Source organism: Nerophis ophidion, linkage group LG17, assembly GCF_033978795.1.
Source record: "Nerophis ophidion isolate RoL-2023_Sa linkage group LG17, RoL_Noph_v1.0, whole genome shotgun sequence".
In the NCBI taxonomy this organism is placed as follows: Eukaryota; Metazoa; Chordata; class Actinopteri; order Syngnathiformes; family Syngnathidae; genus Nerophis; species Nerophis ophidion.
This window is the reverse complement of record NC_084627.1, coordinates 35,761,788-35,778,116: the sequence shown is the minus strand read 5'-3', so window position 1 is coordinate 35,778,116 and position 16,329 is coordinate 35,761,788. Positions and strand designations below refer to the sequence as shown.

Sequence of the window (16,329 nt, the reverse complement as noted above, 5' to 3'; positions counted from 1 at the left end):
CGAAAACGATTGAAATTCTTAAAATACGGTAAATATTGAACATAATATAAACATGTCTGTTACTGCAATATATAGAGACTTGCCCTGTGTATATAAAACGTTGCTGGAGGGTTTTGAAATAGTTTTAGAGGGCTTTGAACGGTGACTTCCATTAGCTGCATCTTTCAAGCGTTTTAGATCATCTTTAAAATCGTGAAAAAAAAAGACGTGTGTTCTCGTCTCTCATAGACTACGTTTACACTGCAGGCCAAAGTGGCCCAAATCAGATTTTTTGGAGATCAGATTTTTTCCAGCTGACTGTTTAAATGTGTAGAAATAAAAATTAGCATGTCACTACACATGAAATACACATTTGTGTACTTATGGACTAAGTACATCATATCAAAATATGATTTTTAGTTTTATTCTAATTAGGGTCCAATAAGCAAAAATAGCAAAGAGAAATAAAAAAAGCATGTGAACAAACAGCTTGGGCCTGAAGAGGTTAAGATGTTCAATATTTATCAAGGTTACAAAAATTAGTCCATTTAATATTTGTTTGTGTATTTATTTGATGATTATTTACCTTACAATTACAGTACAACGATAAACAACCCTACAGTAATGAGGAATATGTTTATTATATCCGTGTAAATAGTTAATTGCATTATTATATATTATGATTTCATTACAATATAAACACTACAGTTTTTATTCAATATTTCTTCAGTTTAAGACCATGATGTAGACAAAAGCTTTGAGTCGGCATAAAGCCTAATATTTTTTTAAATTAAATTATTGCAAATTTTTCTAATGTGTGGCACCAAGAGCCAAGAATAAGTTGGCAGTCTTAAAGTAATATGTAATTTTTACTTTTTTAATTTTGCCGTTTTATGTATAAAATATAAAAATCGCAAATCGGATTGCAACTTGAGAGAAAAATCGCAATTAAGATTTTTCGCAAAATCGTGGAGCTCTAGTACATACAAATTAAACAGATAATTGAATGTTGGCACCCTCACCTGTCTTGTCTGTCCCTACTGTCAGGTCTGTAGTGGTCTCGGTGGTCTTTGCCATTACTGAATGAGGAGTAGGACCTTTTCCTTGAATCGCCCGCAGTCTTCCTGGGAGCCTCCGAGCTGTGTCTGTCCCTGCTGGTGTCATGATGGCGAACTGTGGGCTGATGTCTGTCTGAGCTGTAACTGTCCCTGCTGCTGTCATCCTGGTGACAGCTGTCCCTCAGCCGATCAATATCTGTGGATGGAGCACAACCTTGATGACTCCACATTAACCCCGCACCTTATGTTTATTATTATTGCATTCACTGTGAACAAACTTACCTGCGTGTTTAAAGCCCACTGTTCTAGTGTTTTGCTCTGCTGCCTGTTGGAAAACATCATCATCATCATCCATATTCATCTTTCGTTGGATAGAGGGACACTGGAGGGCACATACTTGAGCGTTTTCTTGTCTCTTCTTGATGGCGTGCTTGTACAGTTTATGCAACTTCCTGGCATCGAACTCAGTGAATTTAGAAACAAATATCCACAGGTTTCTGTGAAAACAAATAGTACAACAAATCACTCACTGACATAGCTCACTATCAATCAATCAAGTTTATTGATACAGCCCTTAATCACAAATGCCTCACAAAACACAACTCTACATTTACACTTTAAATCAGGCCTGGGCAATTATTTTGACTCGGGGGGCCACATTTAGAGAAAAAAATGTGTCTGGGGGCCGGTTTATCTATTTTTAAGAAAACTAATACAAAACCTCCCAATAAAGTCTGATTGAATGCTAAAAATGTTATGACAAACCGCCTTAAATACGGAATGGAATTTGATTTTTTTCTATGAACGATAAAGCCTTGAATATTGAGAACATATGAATGTCACACCCTCTCTAAATCGACATATTTTACAATCAAGCCAAATGCAACAAAAATGCAGCAAACTCAGCAAAATATGAACGTGAAGGGTAAAAAAAACAAAAAAACATCTACAATCTGATACACCGTATTTCAGGACTATAAGTCAACGTTTTTTTCATACTTTGGCCGTGGGTGCGACGTATACTCCAGAGCGACTTAGCTGGGAAATTATTAACACATTACCGTAAAATACCAAATAATATTATTTATCTCATTCAAGTGAGCGACTAAGAAAATGTCCGCCATCCTCACACACAAGTCAGCAATCATCACTCACACGCCAACCAATAAGAATTCAGTGGGGTCGGGTCATGGCAGAAGTGCATTGTGGGTCACGGAATGCTAACTGCTATATGCTCCTGCCCGAACTATTAAAATGGATCACATCAACATTGGCGGTAACTTATAAAAACTGAGAAGGACTGAACTAAAATGGCACCGATAAGGAAATCATATACTGCAGATTACAAGCTGAACGTAGTGAAATATGCTGCAGAGAAACACGATAAGGCAGCAAAAAGAAAGGACATTAGCAGGGCGCATGCCAGAGGCGACATCGAGGAAGAAGATTTCATTGGATTTAGCGATCGGGAGTGACAGATTGTTTGGTAAAACTATAGCATGTTCTACATGTTACTCTTGCCATGATGTGTTGCGTCAACATACCAGGCACGTTCTCAGTTGGTTATTTGTGCATCATATGGCGTACACTTATTCAGCCTGTTGTTCACTATTCTTTAATATTTTAAATTGCCTAAGCCAAATGTTTATTCTTGGTGTTGGGTTTTATCAAATAAATTTCCTCCAAAAATGCGACTTATACTCCAGTGCGACGTATATATGTTTTTTTCCTTCTTTATTATGCATTTTCGGCCGGTGCGACGTATACTCCGGAGCGAATGCGAAAAATACGGTATGTGATATGTCACTAAGCTTTAGAACTTTCTTGTAAAAATCTCCTTCAACGTCTGTCCCTGACACCCACATTTCAGGCTGGCCGCTCTGGAAACACTCCGTGGAAACGCTCACCACCCACATTGCTTGGTGCCTCATCTGACCCACTGTGATGTAGATTACCATAGTAACTAGTAGGGTTGTACGGTATACGGTAATATTATAGTACCACGATACTAATGAATCATATTGGGTACCATACCGCCTCTGAAAAGTACTGGTCCGCCACAGCCTAAGATTTTTTGTGAAAATAAAGCCAATAATGCAATTTTTTCTAGTCCCCTTTATTTAGAAACGTATCGAAAAGTATCACAATACTATTGGTATCAGGATAACACTCGTCACTAAATTATCATGCAAAAGCGCAGATTCCAACCATTGAAATATGTTGTATAGTTCAAAACTAATGGTAATTTGAAAACATCACTGCACATCATAATGGCAGCTACACATCCCATCTTAAAGATCTAAAAAAAAATATTTGGGAATGTCCGGCGAGCCAAATTGAAAAGCTTAACGGGCCGCATGTGGCCCCCCGGCCTTAATTTGCCCAGGTCTGCTTTAGATGCACACATACAAGCTGAGTTTTATCAGAAGGTATATTCTGAGGAATGCATGAAATTCAAATTAAGCGGTATTTGTCGACAATTGACCAGTGTCATTCTCCAAACCACAATCCCAGAACCCACTTAAGGAACCCCAAACTAGGAATGTAACGCTTAAGCACCATCAGGCAAGTAACGGTTATGCAATCGTCACCGTATTGAAAGCTGGGGTGTAAAGTAGGGATGTAACGGTTTAAATATTATCCTGGCATTAAGGTATGTTATTATTGTGGTTTATGTTAATATTCAGCACCTGCTTGGTTTTAAGGGACACTGTTGGGTTCATTTTGGACAGAATTAGGTATCAAAATGTAAAATATAAAACTGAAGCGATAGAATAAAACAAACTACCGCATGCGAGCAGGTAACTCTTCAATAAATACAATTATCGCATACAAATGATATAATTATTAGTTCTTTAGAACTATCATCAATCACCAGATTACTTTTACAAACAGTTTTTAATATCAACTAACACACATATTCATGACACTAGGAATGCCAGCATTGGCAATTTGGCAATTCCTGCTCCCAGGACCAATCTCTTGAAGTTAAAAATTAAAGTATTAATGATTCTCACACACACACTAGGTGTGGCGAAATTATTCTCTGCATTTGACCAATCACCCCTGATCACCCCCTGGGAGGTGAGGGGAGCAGTGGGCGGCCGTGCCCGGGAATCATCTATGGTGATTCAACCCCCAATTCCAACCCTCAATGCTGAGTGCCAAGCAGGGAGGTAATGGGTCCCATTTTTATAGTCTTTGGTATGACTCGGCCGGGATTTGAACTCATGACCTACCGAGCTCAGGGCGGACATTCTAACCACTAGGCCACTGAGTAAGCTCGTATAGATGTATACCATTCTGGAATGGGTTGCCATCTCACATTGATCTCTCAGAAAGTAAATTGACATTCAAGAGAGCTTTGAAGATATATCTATTGCAGCTGCCCACATGATGTGAATTTTTAATACTGTGTTTAAATAGCTTTTTTATCTTATGTTGTATTTTTCCTTTGTATAATGTTTGGTAATGTATGTATTCTTTGTATTTTTATTTTGTATGCTCCTATATGGACCCCAGGAAGACTAGCAGTCGCCTTGGCGACAGCTAATGGGGATCCATTCAATAAACAATATAAAAGTAAATAATTATGAAATAAAAATATTTTTACCAGGTTTTCAGTGAAGTAAAAAAAATGTACAAAAGCGCAACAGTAATTTTAAAGACTGTGATTTTTTTTTGTGGTAAAATATTATTGGTTTCAGTACAGTATTAATAGTTCAAGTTAGTAGTCCTGTTCTCCATCTCTACTGAACGGCAAACTGCTTTCAGCTTATCCACTTGTCTTTGTTTACGTATTTCACCAGAAAGGCAAAGTGTTTCCCAACATGAGACTTAAAATGACAAAAGGTTTTCAAGCGCTGCCTTCTCCTTGGCACTATTGTTAGCTATGATTCCTGTAAGCTAATGGGTGCCCTGTTTTTGTTGACCTCGTGGTGATGACGCAATAAACACTTACTGTCCCTCAGTTAAATGTGTACTGTGTGGGACATCATTACACTTGTCTACTGAACCGAATATTCTATGCCCCAAAATTTTTTACTTTCTACTACATTAACCGTTACTCCCCACCTGTAGCCAGGCATGTGAACACTGCCTTTGGTGTATAAATGATGTAGTAATAAGACGGAACTTACTTTCTCCACTGTTTGATGAGTTCAGGGTTGGAATACTCCTTGAGACACTCAGTGATGTGGTCTCCAATCTTGATGAGACATTGCCGGGTATGTTCCAGCTGCTCACGCTCTGACAGTCCCTTTTCTGGTCGGTCCAACTGCTTGAGTGCTGCCTTGACAGGTCGCATTCTTTCTTTACACTACACATCAGAACACAACATGGTAGCTGTTCAGCATTTTTTTTCCAGCTGGTTTGGACTGTTGTCAGGGACTAAAATGTATTGATGAAATATGTGTCGGTGTGGACTAAAATGGCCTGAAATGGAATTAAATATGTGTTGCTGTGCACAGTGCATCCGGAAATTATTCACATTCCCACAATTTCTTATGTTACACGGTTATTCCAAAATGGAATATATTCATTTTTGTTCTCAATATTCTACACACAATCCTTCATGACGATTACATGAAAAAGGTTTGTAAAGCTTTTCGCAAATTCATCAAAAAAAAAAAAAATCACATGTACATATGTATTCAATACTTTGTTGATGCACCTTTGGCAACAATTATAGCCTCAAGTGTTTTTGAATACGATGCCAGAAGCTTGGCAGACCTATCTTTGGGCAGTTTTGCCCATTCCTCTTTGCAGCACCTCTCAAGCTCATATAGAGTTGTCCTTAAGCCATTCCTTTGATATCTTGGCTGTGTGCTTAGGGTGGTCCTGCTGAAAAATGAACCGTCACCCGAGTCCGAGTTCAAGAACGCTCAGACACAGGATGTGTCTGTATATTGTTGCATTATTTTTTCTCTTTACCGTAACAAGTCTCCTAATTCCTGCCACTGAAAAACACCCCCATAGCATGATGCTGCCACCACCATGCTTTACTGTAGGGATAGTATTGACCTGGTGATGAGCGATGCCTGGTTTCCTCCAAACATGACGCCTAACATTAACACCAAACAGTTTAATATTTTTCTAATCAGACCAGAGAATTTTGTTTCTCATTGTCTGAGAGTTTTTCAGGTGCAATTTTGGCAAACTCCATGAAGGCTGCCATGTGCTTTTTACTAAGAAATGGCTTCTGTCTGGATACTCTTCTATACAGGCCTGATTGGTGAAAGGTTCTCCTTTCTCTACGGAGGAATGCTGTTGCTGCGACAGACTGACCATCATGTTCTTAGCCACCTTCCGGACTAAGGCCTTTCTCCTTCGATCACTCCGTTTGCATAAAATGTATTCTACATCGTAGTTTGTGCTCTACTATGCACTGTCAAGTGTGGCACCTTATATATAGAAAGGTCTGTGCCTTTCCAAATCATGCCCAAAAAACAAAATGTATTTAAACATTTCAATTCAATTAAGCAGTAGGAACATCTCAACAATGTTCCATCAAAACAGGATGCACCTGAGCGCACTTGAGCTTCATGGCTGTCAATCCTTTTGTACATGTGATTTCTTCGTTGTTTTTTTTTAATAAATCTGCAAAAAAATATTTTTTCCCCCACTTTGTCATTATAGGGTATTGTGTGTATAATTTTGAGGACTGAATGCATTTTTTTTCATTTAGGTATAAGTCTGTAACACAACAAAATGTGGTAAACGTGATGCATTGTAAATCCTTTCACTGTACATGAACTAAAATGGAATAAATTAAGTATGTGTTGGTGTGGACATGGACCACAATGGATTAATGAAATGTGTTGGTTTGAACATGGATTAAAATGGAATGAAATATGTGTAAATTTGTGCATAGACTAAAATGAAATAATGGAATACGTGTCATACTTGCCAACCCTCCCGATTTTCCCGGGAGACTCACGAATTTCAGTGCCCCTCCCGAAAATCTCCTGGGGCAACCATTCTCCCAAAATTTCTCCCTATTTCCACCCGAACAACAATATTGGGGGCGTGCTTTAAAGGCACTGCTTTTAGCGTCCTCTACAACCTGTCATCACGTCCGCTTTTCCTCCATACAAACAGCGTGCCGGCCCAGTCACTAAAAATATGCTGCTTTGACACACACATAAGTGAATGCAATGCATACTTGGTCAACAGCCATACAGGTCACACTGAGGGTGGACGTATAAACAACTTTAACAGTTACAAATATGCGCCACACTGTCAACCAACAATGATAAACACATTTTGGGAGAACATCCGCACCGTAACACAACATAAAAAATACCTAGAACCTCTTGCAGCACTAACTCTTCTGGGACGCTACAATATACACCCCTGCAACCACCAAACCCCCACCCCTCATTTCCCGAATTCGGAGGTCTCAAGGTTGGCAAGCATGATATGTGTTGATGTGGACATAGACAAAAAAAATAAGTACGTGTTTGCGTAGACATGGACTAAAGTGGAATAATGAAATATGTTTTGATGTGGTCATAGAATTAAATGTGTTGGTGTGGACATGGACAAAGATGGAAAAAATTAAATATGTGTTGTGTGGACTGTTAACATAGACTAAAATTTAGTAAATGGTGCTGCACTGCGATTGGCGGCAGGCTGGGATGTTTGAACGCACCACGCTAAAGGTTTTTTGGTCTAGTTCTTCGGACTCCTCCAGGCCTTGTAGGTTCTCTCCACCTGCTGATATGAGGACTGGCACATCAGGTGCTTTCTTTATCCGTTCTCTGAGCTCAGCTTTGTTCTCACTCAGCTGGAAAAAAGGAAAAATGGTTGAAGTGTTGTCATGTCATTTCATTCAATGTATTCTTGAAAGTGGGCTCACATTTTCCACAGCGTCCTCTTGCTTAATTACCGCTTCCAAAGGGTTCTCTTTTAGCTCCTTTGTGTCTTTTCCATCCCAACTTTCTTCCTTTGTGCATTCTTTTGTTTCTTTTAGCACCTCTCTCTCACCAGATGAAGAGCCTTCTTCTTGACGAGCCTCCTCCTCTTCTTCATCTTCCTCCTCCTCCTCATCATCATCCTCGTCGTCGTCTTCTTCGTGTGCCTCGTTGTCTTCCGTCCCTGTTATCCTGTCTGCTCTGCTTCTTCTGCTTGGAGCCTTAACTGGATCTACTTCCTGGAACTGTGAGCACATGTTCTAAATCAACTGAAACTATTTTAGATGCTAAAATCAGTACAACATACAATATATGTTTACAATATACCTTTTCCTCCTCTATTTCGTCCTCATCATCCGACCTCTTGTCTGATGGAGGATCTGAGGATGCACTCTTCATTATCTCATCTATTGGAGTTGGCTTCAAAGTTTTGCTCTTTTTGCTTCTTGGCTTCCTCTTTCGAGAATTTGCCTGCAGAAAGACAGCATATTTAGTCCAGAAGCATATGTTGGCAGAAAGCATGAAAGATCGTGCTGGAGGTAGGGGCTGAACAATTAAACACGTTTTAGTTACATTTTCAACTTTGGCTTATCACAAGAGATGTCCGATAATATCGGATTGCCGATATTATCAGTCGATAAATGCTTGAAAATGTGATATCGTAAAAAATCGGTATCTGTTTCAAAAAGTAAAATTCATGACTTTTTAAAACGCTGCTTTGTACACGGACATAGGGAGAAGTACAGAGCGCTAATAAACCTTAAAGGCCTACTGAAACCCACTACTACCGACCACGCAGTCTGAAAGTTTATATATCAATGATGAAATATTAACATACGGCCAATACGGCCGGTTTAGTTTACTAAATTGCAATTTTAAATTTCCAGCGGAGTTTATTGTTGAAAACGTTGCGGAATGATGACGCGTGCGCGTGACGTCACGTACTGTCAGGAAATATTAGCGCAGCACCATTTGCGGCTAAAATCCGTCTCTTTTCATCGCGCAATTAAACAGTATTCTGGACATCTGTGTTGCTGAATCTCTTGCAATTTTTTAAATCAATAATGGAGAAGTCAAAGTAGAAAGATGGAGTTTGGAAGCTTCAACTTTTAGCCACACAAACACACAGTGATTTCTTGTTTAAAATTCCTGGAGGTGAAGCTTTACTATGGATCAGAGCAGTCAAGCGAACATGGTTCCCGACCACTTGTCAACTGGCAGGTTACGGTGAGTAAATTGTGTTAAAAAGTCGCCTCTTACCGGAAATCTGTCGAGTTTGCGCCGTCCTTTTATCTGCCGTGACTTCCCTCAGACACTGGCCTCAAGACACCCGTGGACACACCCCTCCGACTATCAGGTACTATTTAATCTCACTAAAACACAATAGAAAGATAACGGATTTCCCAGAATTATCCTAGTAAATGTGTCTAAAAACATCTGAATCCGTCCTAATGCAATCGCCTTTTTTTTTTTTTAAACTTAATTTTTTTATTCTTTCTAGTCCTTCGCTATCAATATCATCATCAAGAAATCTTTCATCCTCGCTCAAATTAATGGGGAAATTGTCGTTTTCTCGGTCCGAATAGCTCTTGCTGCTGGAGGCTCCCATTATAAACAATGTGAGGACGTGAGGAGCCCTCACCCTTGGGACGTCATCGTCTGCGACTTCCGGTAAAGGCAAGGCTTTTTTATCAGCACCAAAAAGTGCAAACTTTATCGTTGATGTTCTCAACTAAATCCTTTCAGCAAAAATATGGCAAAATGATCAAGTATGACACATAGAATGGACCTGCTATCCCTGTTTGAATAGGAAAATCTAATTTCAGTAGGCCTTTAAAGGCACTGCCTTTTCATGCCGGCCCAGTCACATAGCTACTGCTTTTTACACACACAAGTGAATACAAGGCATACTTGGTTAACAGCCATACATGTCACACTGAGGGTGGCCCAATAAACAACTTTAACACTGTTACAAATATGCGCCACACTGTGAACCCACACCAAACAAGAATGATAAACACATTTCGGGAGAACATCCACACCGTAACACAACAGAACAAATACCCAGAAACCCTTGCAGCACTATCTCTTCCGGGACGCTACAATATACACCCCCGGCCCCCCCCCCACACCTCAACCTCCTCATGCTCTCTCAGGGAGAGCATGTCCCAAATTCAAAGCTGCTGTTTTGAGGTATGTTTAAAAAAATAATGCTCTTTGTGACTTCAATAATAAATATGGCAGTGCCATGTTGGCATTTTTTTCCATAACTTGAGTTGATTTATTTTGGAAAACCTTGTCACATTGTTTAATGCATCCAGCGGGGAATCACAACAAAATTAGACATAATAATTTGTTAATTCCACGACTGTATATATCGGTATCGGTAATTAAGAGTTGGACAATATCAGAATATTGGATATCGGCAAAAAAGACATTATCGGACATTTCTACTTGTCACGATCATAAAAATATTTTAATCGTAAAAAACGGTTAATGGGCTGCACAATGCAATTCCTGAGCTTGAAGGGTGAAACAGATTAAGAGCGAACTAGTAAAAAAAGATCACGTTTACTATACTATCAGAATGAGAATCAGTTAAATTGGTCAAATATGTTTAATACGCAAGAAATTTGACTTTATAGACTGTGCTGTCTGTTCAATGTAAAAAATTTAAAGTATATAAACAAAGTACTTAAATAACTGATATGTGCAATACTAATAAATAGTACAGTGGTGAATAGAGCAAAAGCAAAAGCAAAAGATGATGACGTGAGGATGATTTAGTACAGTGACAGATTTGTTCCAGAGTTATTTCACAGCTTTCATCAGAGTGATAGCCTTAGGGACGAAACTGTTGTTATGACAGGTTGTTTTGGCATACAGTGATTTGTAACGTAACATGGTTGCTATGTTTTCTTGTACACACCGCTACTTTGACTAATGAATAATCGCTACACTCAAACAAAAAATTAGGGCCATATGATTTCCATGTTAACATAACCGCGGACAAAATAAAAAATTTGGCCAATAAAATTAAATCGGCTACTGAACGCAAAATATCACGGAAATTAATATAAATGTGACTGAAATGCTGTCATTTTGAGAAGAAGGAACATTTGTTTGCGAAAATAATACCTTCGGACCCTTCATTAATCCTTAAGACTCACCCGCCCCAGCTGACGAAAACAACTTGAAACGGCCACTTGAAACAGTGATTAAACTACAAAGCTAAAGCCAGCAAGAACAATCCAAACACTCAAAAAACATCTCATCTGCTTGTGTTGTTGTGTACTAACAGGACAGCAGTCACAACTCGAGAGGATCTCTTTCCCTCTTTTTAGCAGCCCCAAGTTGTCTAAATACGTCAAGCTCGAGACAGCAGCAGACTTCCCCTCCCATTCACAATAACAGCACTTTGGGTCTGACTGCACTAACAAGGTTTCAAAAAAGTATATTACACAAACATAATGTACTTTAAGCACTTATTGATACGTTTACCCAATTATTATGTATGCTTCAACTTAAATTACCGGTCAAAATAGCCCTAAGATGTATCGCAACAATACCTGTAAATGTGAGAATTTAACAAATTTAAGATTTAAATTACATATTTTATTGAATATTATGTAGGACAAAAACAATGCGGTGGTAAAATAAGTATAAAAGGTAAAAAAACGGATTTCTAAAAACTTTGAAAACAGAAAAGAATGATCTTTATTTTTTCATAATTAGAGATGTCCGATAATGGCTTTTTTGCCGATATCCGATGTTGTCCAACTCTTAATTATCAATTCTGATATCAACCTATACCGATATATACGGTCGTGGAATTAACACATTATTATGCCTAATTTTGTTGTGATGCCCCGCTGGATGCATTAAACAATGTAACAAGGTTTTCCAAAATAAATCAACTCAAGTTATGGAAAAAAAAAAATGCCAAAATGGCACTGCCATATTTATTATTGAAGTCACAAAGTGCATTATTTTTTTTAACATACCTCGAAACCAGGGGTTCTTAACCTTGTTGGAGGTACCGAACCCCACCAGTTTCATATGCGCATTCACTGAACCCTTCTTTACTGAAAAATAAAATGTTTTTTATTTTCAAATTCAAGACAAAGTAATGTTTTTTTTCCGGGTGCACAAAAATGAACCGTGCATGAACATCACCTTGTTCAAAGAACAAAACCAATATAGTGCATGAACTCAGAACAAATGACACACCTGCAAATCAGTGTGACTTCTGCTGTTTCCATATCCATAATACGCCGATAGGGAGAGGTTTTTATTTACACAATGAGTCGGGTGTGTCTTGACCTCCGCGGCGGAGGCTCCACCGAACCCCTGAGGCTGACATACTGAACCCCTAGGGTTCGATCGAACCCAGGTTAAGAACCATTGCTCTAAACAGCAGCTAGGAATTTGGGACATGCTCTCACTGAAAGAGCATGAGGAGGTTGAGGTGGGGGGCAGGAGATAGCGGGGGGTGTATATGGTTGCGTCCCGGAAGAGTTAGCGCTGGGTTCTGATTTGTTCTGTTGTGTTTATGTTGTGTTACGGTGCGGATGTTCTCCCGAAATGTGTTTGTCATTCTTGTTTGGTGTGGGTTCACAGTGTGGCGTATATTTGTAACAGTGTTAAAGTTGTTTATACGGCCACCCTCAGTTTGACCTGTATGGCCGTTGACCAAGCATGCTTGCATTCACTTGTCTGTGTGAAAAGCCGTAGATATGTGATTGGGCCGGCACGCAAAGGCAGTGCCTTTAAGGTTTATTGGCGCTCTGTACTTCTTCCTATGTCCATGTACCACTCCGTACAGCGGCGTTTTAAAAAGTCATAAATTTTACTTTTTGAAACCAACACAGATACATACCGATGTTACATTTTAAAGCATTTATCGGGCGATATCGGCAGTCCGATATTATCGGACATCTCGATTCATATTGTTTTTTTTTGGTTTTTTTACTTTTATTCATTACCAATTTATACGAAGTTATCATTTTAAATTAAAGTTTAATATTGGTATTACAATAAATATTCATGTTTTCAAATTACTGAATAATCTTGTTATTAATCGGGATTTGAATATCAGTCAAAATAACCATGATTATTATTTTTGCCATAATCGTTCAACCCTAGCTAAAGGTAGCTTGTTACAACACAAGAAGACATACTGTCCCTGCTTGTTTCTGAGCTTCTTTTTTGGCGAGATCTTTGCTCAGTAACTTGATGAGGTAGTCTGCTCTGGTCTGGAGCTGCTTGGCCTGTGGTTTCTTGTCAGGGTCATCTGGTAAGAGCTGGAAAAGATCATATTTAAAACAGGGCCATGATGACATGGTAAAGGGTCAGTGAGCAGTTTTGGGGTATATGCGCTACAGCCGTTGATACATTGTCCTTTAGGAAGAAAACTAAAAGGCAGCTGTGTGGTTGTGCAGTTAAGAACCGAGAAATAAAAATTAAAATACAGTAGCGGAGAGTAAAATAAGTAGCGGTAATAAGACATTATGCAATCCTAACATTTACTTGAACTTACCTTGTGTGTAAGATTGAGGTCTGGGTCCATTTTGATCATCTCCCAGCTGCCATAACCGTACTCATAGATGCCAATGAGGAGGCTGGAGTCATCCTCCTTCCCCCACTCAATATCAAAGTGTGCTGCCTTCGAGTGGCATGGAATCATGTACCTAATGAGACCCAAAACATATAAATCTCAATCTCTGTTTACACTATCAATTAAATTTTAAAAACAAACATTTTTTACTGAAGAAGCAGCATCACAAAGAAAAAATGCCATTTTACAAAAAGATTTGCCAACGAAATTGGACGATGTGTGCAGCCGGGGTATAGCTTCCACGAGTTCATTTAGGCACGAATGCACCACTCTGGCAACGGTAATGATCCTTTTGCAGGTTCACCGAGGGAAACCATGTTACAATGTATGTTTTGTCTAGATCAGGGATGCCCAAACATTATGCATCTAAAGGCCAAAGTGAAAATGTGCCAATGGGCTGTAGGCCAAACAGCGATTTTTAAGCATGCAGCAGCACCGTTTCAACGACGAAAATACTTAGTTGAAAACAGTCCTAAAGATGATTAAAAAATAGTAATTTCCTTGAAAACTAAGTTCTTATGGTTCTACTGTAGTATGAGCAGGGATGTAAAGATACGAAAATTTCCTATTACAGGTATTGTCACCAAAATTATAATGGTTATCATAACTACCACAGTATTGTTGAATGCGCTCACAAAGTACTTATACTTATTTTTGTGTTTGATGTTTCTCTGTCTTATGCCCCTCTTGTCCTCGCAATTTCCCCCTCTGTCCTTTTTTTCCTCTTTCCATCCTCTCTTAAGGCAACAAGAGAAGTATCCTACACTACACTCCTATACCGTTTATCATTAGAGAATAGAAAATTGCCAGAGAATAGTGATCAATTCTAAGCAGGAATATCAATACTGTCATTGTTTGTAGTGGTTTGTAGCACTTGGAGTGGTCTTAATAAACAGAACATTATAATCCTTATCCAAGAAACCCTTTTGTTTTTAGATAATACACATCAATTACGGCTGGGCTATATATCAATATACTCTATATATCGCGGGTTTGTCTCTGCGCGATATAGAAAATGACTATATTGTGATATTCGAGTATACGTTCTCACGCAGTTGCTTTTAGCTGCTGGCATTACACTACAGGCTCTTCCCACTCTTTGTTGTCTCTCCTCACAGACAGCAAGCACACCTTCTTACATACATCACAAACATATACGCCCTCACGGAGCAGAGAGGTAGCAGCATGGGTAACGTTGGCTGTGGTGCGAGTGGTAATACGAGAGAGAGAGAGGGTGCAAATCTGGTACCAAATGAAGGAAGAATTAATTCCCAAGAAAAACAGCAGGGGGTCCATCGTTTGGCGGTGGTTTGGCTTCAAGTGGGAATATGTCGACAGACAACCGTAATTTGTCAAGTGTGGGGCAAAAGCGTTGCTACAAAAAGTAGCATTACTGCTAATATGTAGCAGCATTTGATAAGTCACCTGCTAGAGAATGAAGAGTGATTACTCCGCATGTCAACATCTCCATCCGGTGCCACACCAACAAAATGCCGAGGCAACCATTTCCACATCAACACCGTATGAAAAAAATAGTGAACAACACAAGGTGATAACCTCCGCAGTAACCTACCACACAGCGATTTGATTTCCTATTATGCGGCTAATTTTTATTTGACGGTTATTGAAATATCTTGTGTGACATCATGCACAAAAGTGCACTTTATTTGTTTTAATCTATTGTAGTGGTGTTAGGCACAAAAAGTGCACTTTAATTTAGTGTTGTTTTGATGTCATATTAGTGACGTCATGCACAAAAGTGCACTCAGCTTGTTTTAAAATGTCTCTGACAATCTTGCACTTTCTGTTTTGAAATGACATGAATGTTTGTGCCACTGCTTTATAACGGTTTAATAAATACAGTTTTGGTCAATTGACTTAGTTGTGATTTCCGTCTCTGCATGAAAGTTTAAAATGAGCATATATTAATGCAGTATTAACAAGAATGTTTTAATATAAACACAGAATCTTCACACTGGTGTGATTATATGCAATCAAGTGTTAATTCAAGGCTAAGGCAAAATATTGACATATATATCGTGTATCGTGACATGGCCTAAAAATATTAAGGTATTAAAAAAAAAGGCCATATCGCCCAGCCCTAACATCAATATATTGAGGTTTTCTATAAGTTCAATGTTCTATTTACTAACTTCTTTCTCTCTTCAGCGTCCTCAGGAATGGCTTTGTGAAGCGGAGCAAGCTCTTCCTCATGAGAGATAACAAGCTTGGCGTTGACTTGGACACCGGAGATCCTGAATGTGGGACCTTTTACCTTCCCTCTCCTGCCCCCTAGACCAAAAATGTACAACTTCAATTAGTGTCCATTACAGAAGCTCCCAGACAATACCTGTGAAGTGGTATGTATGATATGTGGTATATTTTGTATGTTTGCCTTATAAAAAAATATTTCTGAAAATACCAGAATTTCTTTCAGGTCCACATGGGTTCTCGCGTAGTGTTCTCAAACAGCCGTTGTGGACAGTTTCAGCCAAGCGTTTCAGGTCATGTTCAGACTTATCCACAAGTTCGGCATCACGAGCAATAGCATCCAACCTGAGTCAGAAAATTACACGTCCAAATGTCAGAATTGCATTTTCTGACAAAACAAACAAGCGACACAATAGACGATAAAAACAGATTTCAAGTACCTTTCCAGCGGTCCACCAAATTTCTTGTAACTCTTGACAAACCTGTTAAGTATTGGAAATGATGTCAACACCTATGTGGGAACTTCAATGCAGATATTTCTTGATAGTCG

At 38.9% G+C, this 16,329-nt stretch overlaps 1 protein-coding gene across 3 annotated transcripts in view; it reads right to left on the bottom strand.

Annotated features, from left to right (window-relative positions):
• Window positions 1-16,329, bottom strand: part of chd1 (chromodomain helicase DNA binding protein 1) — a 60,246-nt gene that overhangs the window by 3,022 nt on the left and 40,895 nt on the right. For all 3 annotated transcript variants that reach the window (XM_061876846.1, XM_061876847.1, XM_061876849.1), the window contains exons 24-35: window positions 16,220-16,261; window positions 15,991-16,124; window positions 15,722-15,860; window positions 13,491-13,641; window positions 13,132-13,254; window positions 8,279-8,422; window positions 7,897-8,196; window positions 7,690-7,824; window positions 5,177-5,355; window positions 1,435-1,534; window positions 1,320-1,362; window positions 1,002-1,233 (exon numbers count right to left, since the gene is read on the bottom strand). In XM_061876846.1, the coding sequence (XP_061732830.1) occupies window positions 1,002-1,233; window positions 1,320-1,362; window positions 1,435-1,534; window positions 5,177-5,355; window positions 7,690-7,824; window positions 7,897-8,196; window positions 8,279-8,422; window positions 13,132-13,254; window positions 13,491-13,641; window positions 15,722-15,860; window positions 15,991-16,124; window positions 16,220-16,261 (1,722 nt within the window). The remainder of the gene's footprint in view (window positions 1-1,001; window positions 1,234-1,319; window positions 1,363-1,434; window positions 1,535-5,176; window positions 5,356-7,689; window positions 7,825-7,896; window positions 8,197-8,278; window positions 8,423-13,131; window positions 13,255-13,490; window positions 13,642-15,721; window positions 15,861-15,990; window positions 16,125-16,219; window positions 16,262-16,329) is intronic.